The 12,366-nt window shown below is 65.7% G+C and overlaps 1 protein-coding gene across 1 annotated transcript; it reads right to left on the minus strand.

Annotated features, from left to right (window-relative positions):
• Positions 1 to 203: 203 nt before the first annotated feature.
• Positions 204 to 11,770, minus strand: PTPN23 (protein tyrosine phosphatase non-receptor type 23). The gene is given in 27 exon segments (XM_084281968.1): positions 204 to 498; positions 586 to 633; positions 636 to 696; positions 795 to 933; positions 1,027 to 1,131; positions 1,217 to 1,401; positions 2,422 to 3,843; positions 3,845 to 4,586; positions 4,806 to 4,985; positions 5,127 to 5,278; positions 5,370 to 5,524; positions 5,948 to 6,271; positions 6,532 to 6,677; positions 6,872 to 6,937; positions 7,162 to 7,276; positions 7,462 to 7,541; positions 7,674 to 7,732; positions 8,010 to 8,066; positions 8,303 to 8,350; positions 8,500 to 8,631; positions 8,977 to 9,057; positions 9,289 to 9,420; positions 9,768 to 9,817; positions 10,005 to 10,081; positions 10,326 to 10,453; positions 10,600 to 10,674; positions 11,616 to 11,770. Coding segments are annotated over 27 exon segments (4,998 nt in total). The 5' UTR covers positions 11,700 to 11,770; the 3' UTR covers positions 204 to 343.
• Positions 11,771 to 12,366: the final 596 nt, after the last annotated feature.

Consider the following 12,366-nt stretch of genomic DNA (forward strand, 5'->3'; position numbering starts at 1 on the left):
CCCCTCGCCTGTCTGCGCCTGGAGGAAATTCTGCTTGTTCATCCGCTGCTTGCCCTTCAGCGACGCGTCCAGGGTGAAGGCCTCGGGGGTGAGGGAGGCCAGCAGCTCCAGCGAGGAGGAGGAGGGAGCGGAGGCCGGGGGCTGCGGGGGCTGTGGAGGCCCCGAGGGCTCGGCCTGGGGGGGTTTGGGGGTCTCCTCCTCCACGTGGTTGCTGCTCTCGGCCTCAGGTAAGGGCTCGGGGGGCGCTGGGGGGGTTGGCTCAGGGATCGGGGCGGTGCTGCCATCCGTCACCCCATCCAAAACGCCATCGGGAAGCGCTGGCAGCGCCTCCGGGGGGGCAGAATCAGGCATGGGGGCGGGATCGAGCCCCCAGCCCCCCCCAATTTCTCCCCCTGCTCCCGTGGGCTTGATGCTGAGCTTGGCGATGGTGGCCTGGATGGAGCTGATGGACAGGTCCCCCCCCAGCACCAGGTCCTGGGGGTCCTGGTGGAAGTAGAGCTGCGAGGAAAGAGCCCCGTGAGCCCCCGGGGGGGGGTGGGCGCTGGTTTTTATCCCCCCCCCACCCCCCCAGTTCCCTGCACCCACCTTGGGGGACGTGCTGTTGGGGGGCTTGGGGCCGGGCGTGCCCACCCCGTGGCGCTGCAGGACCTGCTCCGCGTGCTGCAGGATGGCCTCGTAGCAGAACTTGAGGTGGAGCTGCAGGGACGAGAGCGGGGTGAGCACCCCCCCCAGGACCTAAGGGCACCCCCCCAGCATTTAGGGGCACCCCACTACCTCCCCCCTCACCCCGTTACCTTCTCCTGCAGCATGTGCTTGCGCTGCTGCCGCAGGCGCTTCACCAGCTGGGGCAGGTCGGGGATGCCATTGCCCGCCTCCACCTCCTGCATGGCCGCGTAGAGCAGGCAGAAGGCGCCCGTACGGCCCACGCCGGAGCTGTGAGGGGAGACCCGACCCCATCAAGCACCCCAAAGCCCCTAGAACCCCCCCTTTTTTGTCCTAAAAAGCCCCCCGCGGGGTGCCGCTCACCTGCAGTGCACGACGATGGGGGTGTGCAGCGGGCGCTGGTGCAGGTAGTGGCCGTGCACCTCCTGGATGAAGCGCAGGAGGCTCCCCTTGCTGTCGGGCAGACCCCTGGAGGGGGTTGAAAGGGCTTTTAGGAACCCCAAAACTCCCTCCCCACGCCCCGCTCCCCCTCCCCTCGGCCCCGTTAGCGTACAGCTCGGGCCAGGAGGTGAACTGCAGGTGGACCACGGTGCGCTTGAGGCTCTGGTCGCGGTACTGCAGGGTGATCATCCGCTCCACGTGGGTGGGGGTGGCCTTCAGCCCCGTGAGGAGGAGGGTGACGGGGCCCTGCACCACCGGCTGGCCCCGCTCCGCCGGGAAGTACCGCAGCACCTTTTGCTGAGAGGAGGAGGGATATAGGGTCAGGAGGAGGGGTATAGGGGCAGGGGGAGGGGTATAGGGGCAGGGAGGGGGGAATAGGGGCAGGGAGGGGGGAATAGGGGCAGGGAGGGGGGATATAGGGGCAGGGAGGGGGGAATAGGGGCAGGGAGGGGGGAATAGGGGCAGGGAGGGGGGAATAGGGGCAGGGAGGGGGGAATAGGGGCAGGGAGGGGGGAATAGGGGCAGGGAGGGGGGATATAGGGGCAGGGAGGGGGGATATAGGGGCAGGGAGGGGGGATATAGGGGCAGGGAGGGGGGATATAGGGGCAGGGAGGGGGGAATAGGGGCAGGGAGGGGGGAATAGGGGCAGGGAGGGGGGAATAGGGGCAGGGAGGGGGGAATAGGGGCAGGGAGGGGGGATATAGGGGCAGGGAGGGGGGATATAGGGGCAGGGAGGGGGGAATAGGGGCAGGGAGGGGGGAATAGGGGCAGGGAGGGGGGAATAGGGGCAGGGAGGGGGGAATAGGGGCAGGGAGGGGGGATATAGGGGCAGGGAGGGGGGATATAGGGGCAGGGAGGGGGGATATAGGGGCAGGGAGGGGGGATATAGGGGCAGGGAGGGGGGAATAGGGGCAGGGAGGGGGGAATAGGGGCAGGGAGGGGGGATATAGGGGCAGGGAGGGGGGAATAGGGGCAGGGAGGGGGGATATAGGGGCAGGGAGGGGGGATATAGGGGCAGGGAGGGGGGAATAGGGGCAGGGAGGGGGGAATAGGGTCGGGAGGGGGGATATAGGGGCAGGGGGAGGGATATAGGGGCAGGGGGAGGGATATAGGGGCAAGGGGAGGGATATAGGGGCAGGGGGAGGGATATAGGGGCAGGGGGAGGGATATAGGGGCAGGGGGAGGGATATAGGGGCAGGGAGAAGGGAATAGGGTGGCTCACGGCACCCCTTAAAGGCTCGCAGCACCCCATTGTGGGCATCAAGAGAGGTGAGGAAGCCCAGGAGCTGGGATTTGGGACCACGCTCGGGGTTTTACCTTCTCCAGCTCCTGCTCCGACACCAGCATGACGACGACGGAGACCTTCTGCTCGTAGATCATCAGCCAGAAGTCGGCGGCGGTGCCCAGCAGCGGGGCCTGGGTGGCGATGACGGTGGGGCAGTAGGGCGAGAGGTCCTCCACCCGGCTGGCGTTGATGTAGTCGTCTTTCCCCGAGCGCAGCACCACGCGGTTCCTGTCGTAGGGCATGATGTCCTGGTGCCGGTTCTTCATGGAGTAGCAGCGGGCGATGGCGATGGAGAGCTGCCGGGCGTCGCGTTCCTGGGCGTCCTGCAGCTCCTTCCACACCGCGTCCAGTTGGGTGCCACCACCACCACCACCACCACCACCAGCGGTGCTCGCCGGGTGCTCCAAACCCTCCAGGAGCCCTCGGAAATGCTGGAGCTCAGCCAGGAGGCGCAGGACCCGCTCGGGTTTCTCGTAGGGGTCCTTCTCGATCAGCTGCACGGCTTTGGGTTTTTGGCCCTCTTTGGCGTCCGCCTTGGTGGGCTGCAGCAGGGGTTGGCCCACCGCCACCTTGGAGCCCCCGTGCTGGCTCTCGGGGCTGGAGGACAGCAGGTCGTCGGTGGAGGAGCTCTGCCGCTGGAATTGGGGCTCGCCGGGGGGCAGCGAGGGCGGGGGGCGCTGGGGGGGCTGTAGGGGCAGAGGGGGCTGCGGGGAGGGGGCCGGGGAAGGGATCAGGGGGCCCTGCACCGCCGCGGGGCCTTGCAGCTGGCTCAGGACGGGGCTGGGAGAAGGGGCGGCGTGGGGGGGGGCGGATTGGGGGGCGGGGGAAGGCGGGGGGGGCCCCATGGGGGCAGGGCTGGGGCAAAAAGGGAGGGCCGGGGAGCTGGGGGGGGGCACGGGTTGCAGCCCCCCCAGGGCGGGGTGGAGGGGTTGGGCTGGGGGCACGCTGGGCCCGGGGGGTCTGGGGAGGGGTCCGGGGAAGGGGAGGGTCCCCGTGGGTGGGGGGAGGCCGTGGGGGGGCAGCTTGTCCTGGCCGGGCAGGGGGTAGAGCTGGGGGCACAGCGGGGGCTGGGGAGGGGCTGGGGGGGGCTGCAGCTGCCCCACGGGGCCGGAATAGGGCTGCTGGGCAAATTGGGGGGGCAGCGGGGGGCGGGCAGGGGGTTGGAAGGGGAGGGGGAGCTGGGGGCGGGCGGGGGGGAGGAAAGGGGCTTGGGGGGGGAATTGTTGGGGGCCCCCCAGGCTTTGGGGGCGAGCTGGCAGCTCCATGGGGGGCTGCAGCTGTGCTGGGGGGGTGAAAGTGGGGTGGGGGTGCTGCCCGGGGGGGAAGGGGTGCCCAAAAGGCTGCTGCAGCCCCCCCGGGGCGTAGGGGAAGGAGGCAGGGGGGGCAGCGGGGCGCTGGGGGGGCAGGAAGCCGGCGGGGGGCACGGTAGGCCCCTGATTTGGGAGGCGGGGGGGGGGCCGTGCAGCTGGAGATGGGGGCCTGGACGCTGTCCACGGTGGTGGTGGCCGGGCGGGGGGCCGGGCCCTGCTCGGGGGCACCCATGGGTGGGGGCTGAGCACCCCCGGGGGCCGGCCCCATAGCTGGGGGTCTGGGGGGGGCGGCTGCAGGCAGCCCGGCTTGGTTCACCCCGTAGGAAACAGCGGGGCCGTGCTGGGGGGAAGAACGAGGGGGCAGCACGTGGGGCACCCCATAAGCGGGCTGGGGCGGGCCCCGGAGCAAGGGGGCGGCCGGGAAGAGTTGGGGGGCAGAGGAAGGGGCTGAGCTGGGGGGGGGGACGGCGGCTTGGGGGGCAGAGGGCTGCAGGAGCTGCACTGGAAAGGCAGCGGGGGCAGAAGCGGGCACGGGGTAGTGGGCGGGGAGGGCAGGGAAGCGGGCGGGGTTGTAGGGTTGCAGCGGGGCGCTGGCCAGCCTGGCCGGGGGTAAAAAAACCTCGGGGGGGGCTGGGGGGCGCAGCCCGGCTGCCAAAGAGGGGTCGAGGGTGAGAGCAGCCAGGGTGGAAGGGGGCAAACGGGCCAGGTGGGCGGCCAGCACGTCGGGGGGGAGGCTGCGAAGCTCCTCGGGGAGATCGGCCAAGCCCAGGGAGCCGAGCGGAGCGGCCTCGGCGGCTTCGGGGCCGCCCCCGTCCAGCTCCGGAGGTTTCTTCTGCAAGGCAGGTTTGGGGGCCGTGGGGCGGGGGGGCGGCTGCTTCTTCAGCTCCCTGAAGTGGGAGGGGGTAGGAGGAGTCAGGGAGGGGCTGCCAGCCCCAAAAAATCCCCCCTCCTCCAGCCCTACGCCACCCTACAGACGGCCCCGATCCCGTAAGCGGCACCCAGAGGTGCTTCAAACCTCGCTGGGGTGTCCCAGCGACCCCACAGCGGGGCACGAAGCCCTAAATCCCCCCCCCCCCTAAATTTGCAGCAGGGGGGGGAGCACTTACTTCTCCAGGATCTGCTGGCGGTTGGCTTCGGCAGCCTGGCAGGCCGCCCGGGCTTTCTCCAGCAGCTTGGCAGCTTTCCCCTCCAGGTCGGTGTAAAAATCCTTCCCCTCTTGGGATTTCTTCATCAGGTCCTCGTAAGCTTCGTAGGAAGCCACCAAGGTCTGGACGGTGGTGTTCCACCTGGGGAGGTGGGACTGAGGGCTGAGCACCAGGGCTGGCGTGCAATTAGCAGCAAGCCCGTGCGTTAATTACCCTTTTTATCGCCTTCCCCGACCCCACAGAGCCCCCCAAAACCCCACAAGTTGCTCCCCCTGCGCTCACTTGTGCTCCACCTCGGCCAGGGCCTTGCGCACGGCCGCGTATTTGACGTTGGCGTCCGTCAGCGCCTTGAGGATGTTCTCCTGGGCCGCCAGGTTCTGCTCCAGGTACACCTTGATCTGGTCGTATTTCTTCAGCTGCTCCTCGAAGAGTTTCTGCCGGGGAGAAAGGGGGGGGGGGGAGTTGAGGGGCTGCAGGGAAACCCCCCCCCCCCAACAGCCCCGGGGAGGGGCAGGAGGAGCCCACCTTCATCTCGGAGCGGTCGGCGGTGACGAGGGAGGTGGTGATGTCGTCCTTCTGGATCATCTCCCGCAGCTGCTGCTCCAGGGACAGGCGCTGGTCCCGCATCTCCTGCACCTTCACCAGGATCCGCTTCAGGTTCTGCAGCACCTGCTTGTCGTCTGTGTGTGTGTGTGTGGGGGGGGGGGGGAATTGGGAACATTCAGAGGGCGCGGCGGAACCCACGCGGCGTCCCCAAAACCCTCAAACTGCTCGTGGGGTGGGAAGCGAGGGCTTGGGGACAGCCTGCAGCCTGTCCTGGCACACCCAGGTTGGATGTTTGAGCCTCTGCTGGACTTATTTTATCCCCACGCCGTGATCTCAAGGTGCCAGGATGGCAGTTTGGGCATTTTTGGGGGAGAAAAGCCCCCACAGCCCGCCTCGCACCGCCCCACGCAGCAGGCTGATGCCCCGAGAGCGTGGCTGATGTTGAAAAGAACCCAAAAAACGCAGCAGGGGGGTGCAGAAGCCGTGCCCCTCCCCACCTCGGGGCACGAAAACGATACCAGGAGGGCGCAGCGAGGCCAGGCGGGCTCCCAACTCACCTTCAGTCAACGAGGGCGAGGGCAGAGCCGCCCGGACCTGCTCCAGGGGCCCGCTGAGCAGGCGGAGGTTGCCGATGTGCAGGTTCATGGCTTTGTGCAGCTCGGTGTTGGTGAAGCTGGCCTTCTCGTGCACCTCCAGGTACTTGGAGCACTCCTTGCTCACCTCGGCCAGCCCGGAGGAGGAAGGAGGCGGAGGGGAACCCGGCGGGGCCGGGCCCTTCCCCAGCAGCTCCTGGAGTTTCCGTTCCTGGGCTTCGTCTTCCTCCAGGAGGTCTCGGATCTCCTTCAGGGAGGCCTCCACGTCGGTGAAAACCCCGGAGAGGACTGGGAGGGAGAGACAGAGGATGAAAAGAGCTGAAAAAGTTCCCTGATCCCCACCACAAACCCTTCTGTCCCTCATCTGCTCCAGCCCTGAAGAACAGCCCGTGAGGAAGCACCACGTGCCGTGAGCAGCCACCAGGAAGGGTGTTTTGGGGAAAAAAAATTACAAAAGGTGCTGAATTTGTGACCGGGGAAGCCGTTTCCGACACCGAAACGCAACCAGGGCACGGATCCGTGTCCCGTATCCCCCCCCGGGCCCTTACCCTGCATGGACTGGACGAGGTTTTTGACGGTGTCGGGGCGCACGCTGAGGGCGGCGCACTTCTCCATCAGGACGGGGGGGATGTGGCTGTACATCTCCAGGTTGTCCACGGTCTCGGGGTCCAGCTGCATCGAGTCCATGAACTGGCTGCGGGCAGGAACAAAGCCCTGAGAGGCAGCAGAAGCTCCCCCGTCAGCCTTACGGGGGTTCCCCAACCTCCCCGCCCCAAAGCAGGGGCTCTGAGGACCAGTCATCGGGGCCTGCTCGGAACTGGGCAAACTGGGAGCTCGCAGCAGGGTGCTGAGAGGGGAGGGGAGAGGCTGGGTGGGGCTCACACGTACTCCAGGACTTCGTTCTTGGCTTCGATCTTGGCCATCACGTCCCTCAGCAGCTTGGCCTTCTCCTCGCTGCAAGAAAAAAAATCCTTTTAGGGTCGGGATGGGATATGGGAAAGCACCAGGACGCTGCAGGAATCAGCCTGGGGACATTTTGGGAAGGTTTTGGTGCCCCAAGGAAAGCCCTGCAGCTGGTGTGGCCCCCGCTGGACCCCGTTAAGAGGCCTGAAAGCTGGGCTGAGGCACAGGTTCCTTCCTCTGCCCTCTTTTGGGGTTGTTCCCTGCCCGGGACCCACCTGTAGAGCGAGGAGGCCTCGTGGGCAGCCATGGGAACCAGCTTGGCGAAGATATCGGGGCCGGTGACAGCGGGGTCCGTGGGGTTAACGGGGAGAGCTTTCACCAGCGGGGCACCTGCGGTCCCAAAACAAACACGTGCTGACCCCAAACCTCCACGGGGACGCTCCTCGGGTCCCAAAAGCCCTCCTCCTGCTCAGCACCTTCACCCCAAAAGCTCCCAGGGGAGCAGGGCATCGCCAAACCCCACTGTTTGGGGTTCCCTGAGCGTGCACCCTGCCATCAGCAGCTCTCAGCCTCACCTTTCACCGACTGCAGGGTGTCCAAGGCGGGCACGGCTTCGTGGTAGATGAAGTCGTTGTCTTTTTTGGCCGAATTGTACCTAAAAACGAGACCTCAGGGTGACAGGAAGCGGGCAAAAAGGCCCCAAAAGCCCCAGAGCCCACGTGAAACCGCTCCCTGGGGGTTTCTGCCCCCCTCCCCAGTTGTGTCCGGGGGATTTTTGCACACTCACTTGCCACCGATCACGTCCATGGTGAACCTCAGGGCTTCCTGGACGGTTTCGGGCTGGCCCTACAGAAACAGGAGTGAGTGCAGGCGAGGGAGGGGGATTGCTGCTGCCCCCATACCCCGAGCACACCCCACACACAGCAGCCACCCCTCCTCGGGCCCCAAAACAGGACCAAAACCCTCAGCTCCACACCCAGGAGCTGCCGGGCGAGAAACCCAGGCAGAATCCAGCCCCTCAGGCAGCCCCAGATCCCCTGTCCCACATTTTCAGGAGGAGTTAAAAGAAAAAAAAACAAACAAAAAACAACAATTCCTGCTGCCAGAGGAAAAAGGAACGCACCTTTGCCAGTTTGATCGCCTCGTTGAGTTTATCCAGGGCGCTCTGGAAGTAAATGACCTGTGGGGAGAAGAAGAATTAGTCCCAGGTTTGGGAGAGGTGCTGGAGATGGCACAGAAATTCAGTGCCTCTGCCCTGCACGGAGCACCAGCACCCCCCGAGGGCTGCAGCTTCCTTCAGGGGCTTTCCTGGTGCCCCTTTCCTGCTTCCCTCGGGGCTGTGGAAACCCCAGAGGGGGGAAAATCTCCTCCGGGGCTCAACAGGACCTCGACCCAGGCTGCCACAGCTCTGCTTACCCTTTCCCCGAACTTCTGCTGCTCCTCGGCTTGTTTCCCCATGTGCAGCTGCAAAAAAAAGAAGCATCAGAGCTCCTCGTGGAAGGGAAATCACTCAGCCAAGAAATTCAGCCCCCCTGAGCCCCCCCAAATCCCGTTTGTTGGCCGTGAGGGGGGCTGAGAGCGAGGGGTGCCCCCCCCCAGCCCCAAAAACTTACGTGGGCCACGGCGGCGAAGTAGTAAATCTTCATCTGGACCAATTTCTTCCAATCTTTCTGGATTTTGCCCAGCAGCGAGGCCGTCTCCGAGTTCTCCAAGGCCCGGCAGGCCTCCTTGTAGTAATCCACCACCTGTGGGGTGCAAGGGGGGGGGTTTTGGGGTGCCCCCAAAGAGCCAGGCCCCCGTTTGAACCGAGAGCAGCCCCAGGAAGAGCTGGGTTGGGGCAGGTTTGGTGGCACCGGGCTCGGTTTGTCCAGCTGGCGGGTGCCCTGCTGGTCAGTTTGGGTTAAAAACGGGTTAAAAATGGGTTAAAAACGGTGTTCTAAGGAAATCTGCCACCTTTACGCCTGCCTTGGAGGAGCTGGGGGCTGCTCAGGGCTTGCTGCGATGCCACAGGGCCCGGACAGCCCGTCCCCAGGTGTCACCTGGCAGCTGTGACAGGAGTTGAGCACGGAAAAGATCCCCCCAAAACTCACCTGGGCGCTGATCCGGGCCACGAGGAAGCTTTTCCTGTTGTCCAGCATGGATTTCTCCAGCAGACACTCCTGCGCCTGGCCCTGTGGAGGTGAGAGGCAACACTGGCTGTCCCCACGCTCAGATTCCTCTGAAATCCCCCAAATCCCTCCTGTAGCCAGCACCAGGACCCGCCAGTTACAGCCCCTTTGACTTGAAAACCCCACAGGATGCCCCAAAAGCGTGGCACGGAGCCCTGCTGCCTCCCGAGCCCACCCCAAATTCAGCAGGAGCCGCCCCGGGGACAGCCAGGAGCCCGCTGGCCCCTTTCCTACCAGCATGAGGTTGATGTTGAGGTTGAGGATCTGGTGGCTCATGTCCACGCTGTAGGAGTGGGGGAAGTGATCCCGAAGGTAGGTGAAGGCCCCGGCGGCGCACTGGAAGTGGGTGCACGAAACCTTCATGCCCTGGGAAGACAAAAGAACGTGTTAGGTGGGCACAAACCACGCCAGAGGGTGGCTGGGAGGAGCCCGAGGGCACATTTGGCCTCAGAGCAGCGACACAGCAGGGGGCAGGGGGATAAAATCCAGCTCAGCGGGGCTAAAAACGCTCCCTGCGCTGCTCACAGGCCCCCCAATACCCCAAAAAGCAGCTCCCAGAGGCCGAAAGCTGAGTTTTGAACCCAAAAAGCTCTCAGGGGCGTGCATTGATGCTACAGCCGAGTCCTGAGGGCTGTCAGCACGTGGCTGCTGGCCCCCAGGGGGAAATAAAAACCCTTTTTAGGGATTTCTAGGGGCTGCTCAGGGGCTCTTACCTCCTCCGACACCCTCTTGTCCATGGCGCCCAGCATGGAGTGCAGCGCACCTGCGGGGAGAGGAGCAGGGCTCAGCGGACTCAAAACCCCAAAAACCAGGAGTTTCGCACCAAATCTGCGGGCAGCTGGCTCCAGGCAGAGACATTCAGCAAAGGGAAGCCCCAGACTGGCAGCAAACCCCCAGCACCGAGTATTTAAGGCCCCCCCCGGGGGCACAGCCGTGTTTCTGACCCTCACCCAGGTTGTAGAGGATGCAGGCCTGCTCGTACTTGATGTCCTCGTGGGTCACCGTCTTGCCCGAGAAGATTTCGGTCCTGCAAGGGGAGAGGAGGGGGCTGCTTACCCCCTGCTCACCTTCCTGGCCCTTCCTCAGCCCCCCCAGAGCCACCCCCGGGGGCATGGTGGCATTTTAGGATGTCCCCAGGCCACCCCAGCAGCAGGGGAAGCTGGCCAAAAAGCACCACAACAACCAAAAGTTTGGAATTATAGGACTCGAGCCCCAAACATCAGGGAAAACTGCACCCCAGGAGGGCAGGAGGAGCCCCCCACGGCCCTCACCAGGCGATGGGGACCGCGGCCTCCTGCTCAGCACCCATCGGGATCCGGCTCTGCAGGTAGTGGAGCTGCCCGAAGTATTTCCTCAGCGTGCTGCAGCCCTCGAAGTCCCTGGGGACGTTGACGGCGTTCTAGAGGGGAGAGAGAAAGAGGGAGGAAGGAGCAGGAGGAAGAAAACATCGGGGCCGTGCAGGGAGCGAGCTGTCACCCAGCTCCCGTGGGCAAATGGGGGCGATTTGGGGCCGAGCCCACCCCGGGAGGGGGGCAGGGGGCTCACCTGCCGCAGCACCTCCAGCTTGCGCAGCTCCTCGTTGTAGTTCTCGGGGTTCTCCCCGTAGTTCTTCAGGACAAACTGGGGGGAAAACAAGAGGTGAGGGGGTGTGACAGAGCACAGAGGTGTTCATAAACACCAGGGGAAGGCAGATTTACAGAGAAGATTTAAGTTTCCCTCCACGTACAGGCGTGGAATAAATCCCCGGGGGAGGTGTTTGGGGCTGGCAGGATGGTGCTGAGCTGGCTGCGGGGCCTGACTCAGCCACGGGGCGGCTCCCGGTGTCACCCCGTGCCACGCCCGGTGTCACCGCACAGCTCCTCTGTGGCTGTGGCCCCCTAAAAATCCCAAGGGCAGGAGGAGGAGTGCCTGCCAGGAGACCCTGCCTGCTGCGGGTGAGGAGCTGCCTCTGCTGGGGGGCTCACGGAGGGGTGGGAGCTGGCCTGCATGGCAGCAAACATCAGGAGGGCTTCAGAAACGCACCCCCACAGCCAGGTAGGGACGGGAAGCTCATGGGAGGGGGTCCCAGCTCTGCCCCCTGCATCTTCCAGCCCAGGGGCAGGCCCCCAGCACCGTGCCCTGCCTGGGAAGGGCTCAGCACCGACCCTGCCTCTGCGGCTCCTTGCTCAGAGGCACCGCGGAGCCCCACACCGGCCCTGTCAGCACACAGCAACACCCTTCAGGAAGGGAAACAGGGACGAGGCGCCCCGCCAGCCCCCGGGCAGCTTCCTCACGGCTCCTCAGGGCTCCCCTTGAGGCCTCCTGCGCGAGGAGGAACCGGGCCCAGAGGCCGGGACCGGCAGAGGGCGGGACGGGAGGCCGGCCACAAACCTGCCGACTCACCCCACACCCCCCCTCACCCTCCCCCACCTCCCCTCACCCCCCCAACCCCCCCCATCCCCCCCCACACCCCCCTCAGCCCCCGGGCTCCCCTCACAGGCCTCAGCCCAGCCCCGGGCCTTCCCCGTTACCCCCCCGTTACCCCCCCGTTCCCCTTCCCGCCCCCCTCCCGTCCCCCTCACCTTCTTAACGGCGGCGTTGAAGGCGAACTCGCCGGCCTCCTTCAGGTCCAGCCAGATCATGGGCATGCGGGGCACGGCCTCCATGGCGCCCGCCGGCCCGGCCCGGGCCGGGCCCCCCCGCTGCCGCCGCCGCCGCCGCCGCCGCCACCGGCCCCGCCGCGCGGCGCCTGACGGGAAACCCAGGCCGCTTCCGGTCCCACCCGGAAGCCACGCCCCCTCCCCAGCGCCGTTTCCATAGCGACTCGCCCCGCCCACCCCGCTGCGGGGCGGGGTTGCCATGGCGACGGCCAATAGGAAAAGGGGAGGTGTTGTCATGGCGACGCTGTTGCCATGGCAACGGGGGAGGTTGAGGCCTACTCCAGGCTTGCGGCCTGTATCGGGCGCTGCCAGGCCCGGCCCGCCCGGGGTCGCTCCTCACGGCCCGGGAGCGCCGCGGGGCCTCGGCCCCGGTCCCCCTGCGGCTTGGGCGGCCCCAGCCCGGCTGTCCCGGGGCTCCCCTGGGAGCCTGAGGGCGGCTGAGCAAGGGGGTGCTCACCTTCAGGCCCAAAGGGGGTGCCTGAGGTGGGCGTCCTGCCAATTAGGAGCACGTTTTAATAACCATACACATTTTAATAAACAATTTTTAATAAACATTCACATTTTTATAAACATATTTTAATAAACATACTGTTATTCCCTATTACCTGACACCTGATCACCCCCCGTTTCACTGGCTGAGTACCACAGGTTCACAAGCTAACCCTAACCCTAA

The sequence above is a fragment of the Netta rufina genome (genome assembly GCF_964035555.1).
Source record: "Netta rufina genome assembly, chromosome: 2".
NCBI classification, from domain to species: domain Eukaryota; kingdom Metazoa; phylum Chordata; class Aves; order Anseriformes; family Anatidae; genus Netta; species Netta rufina.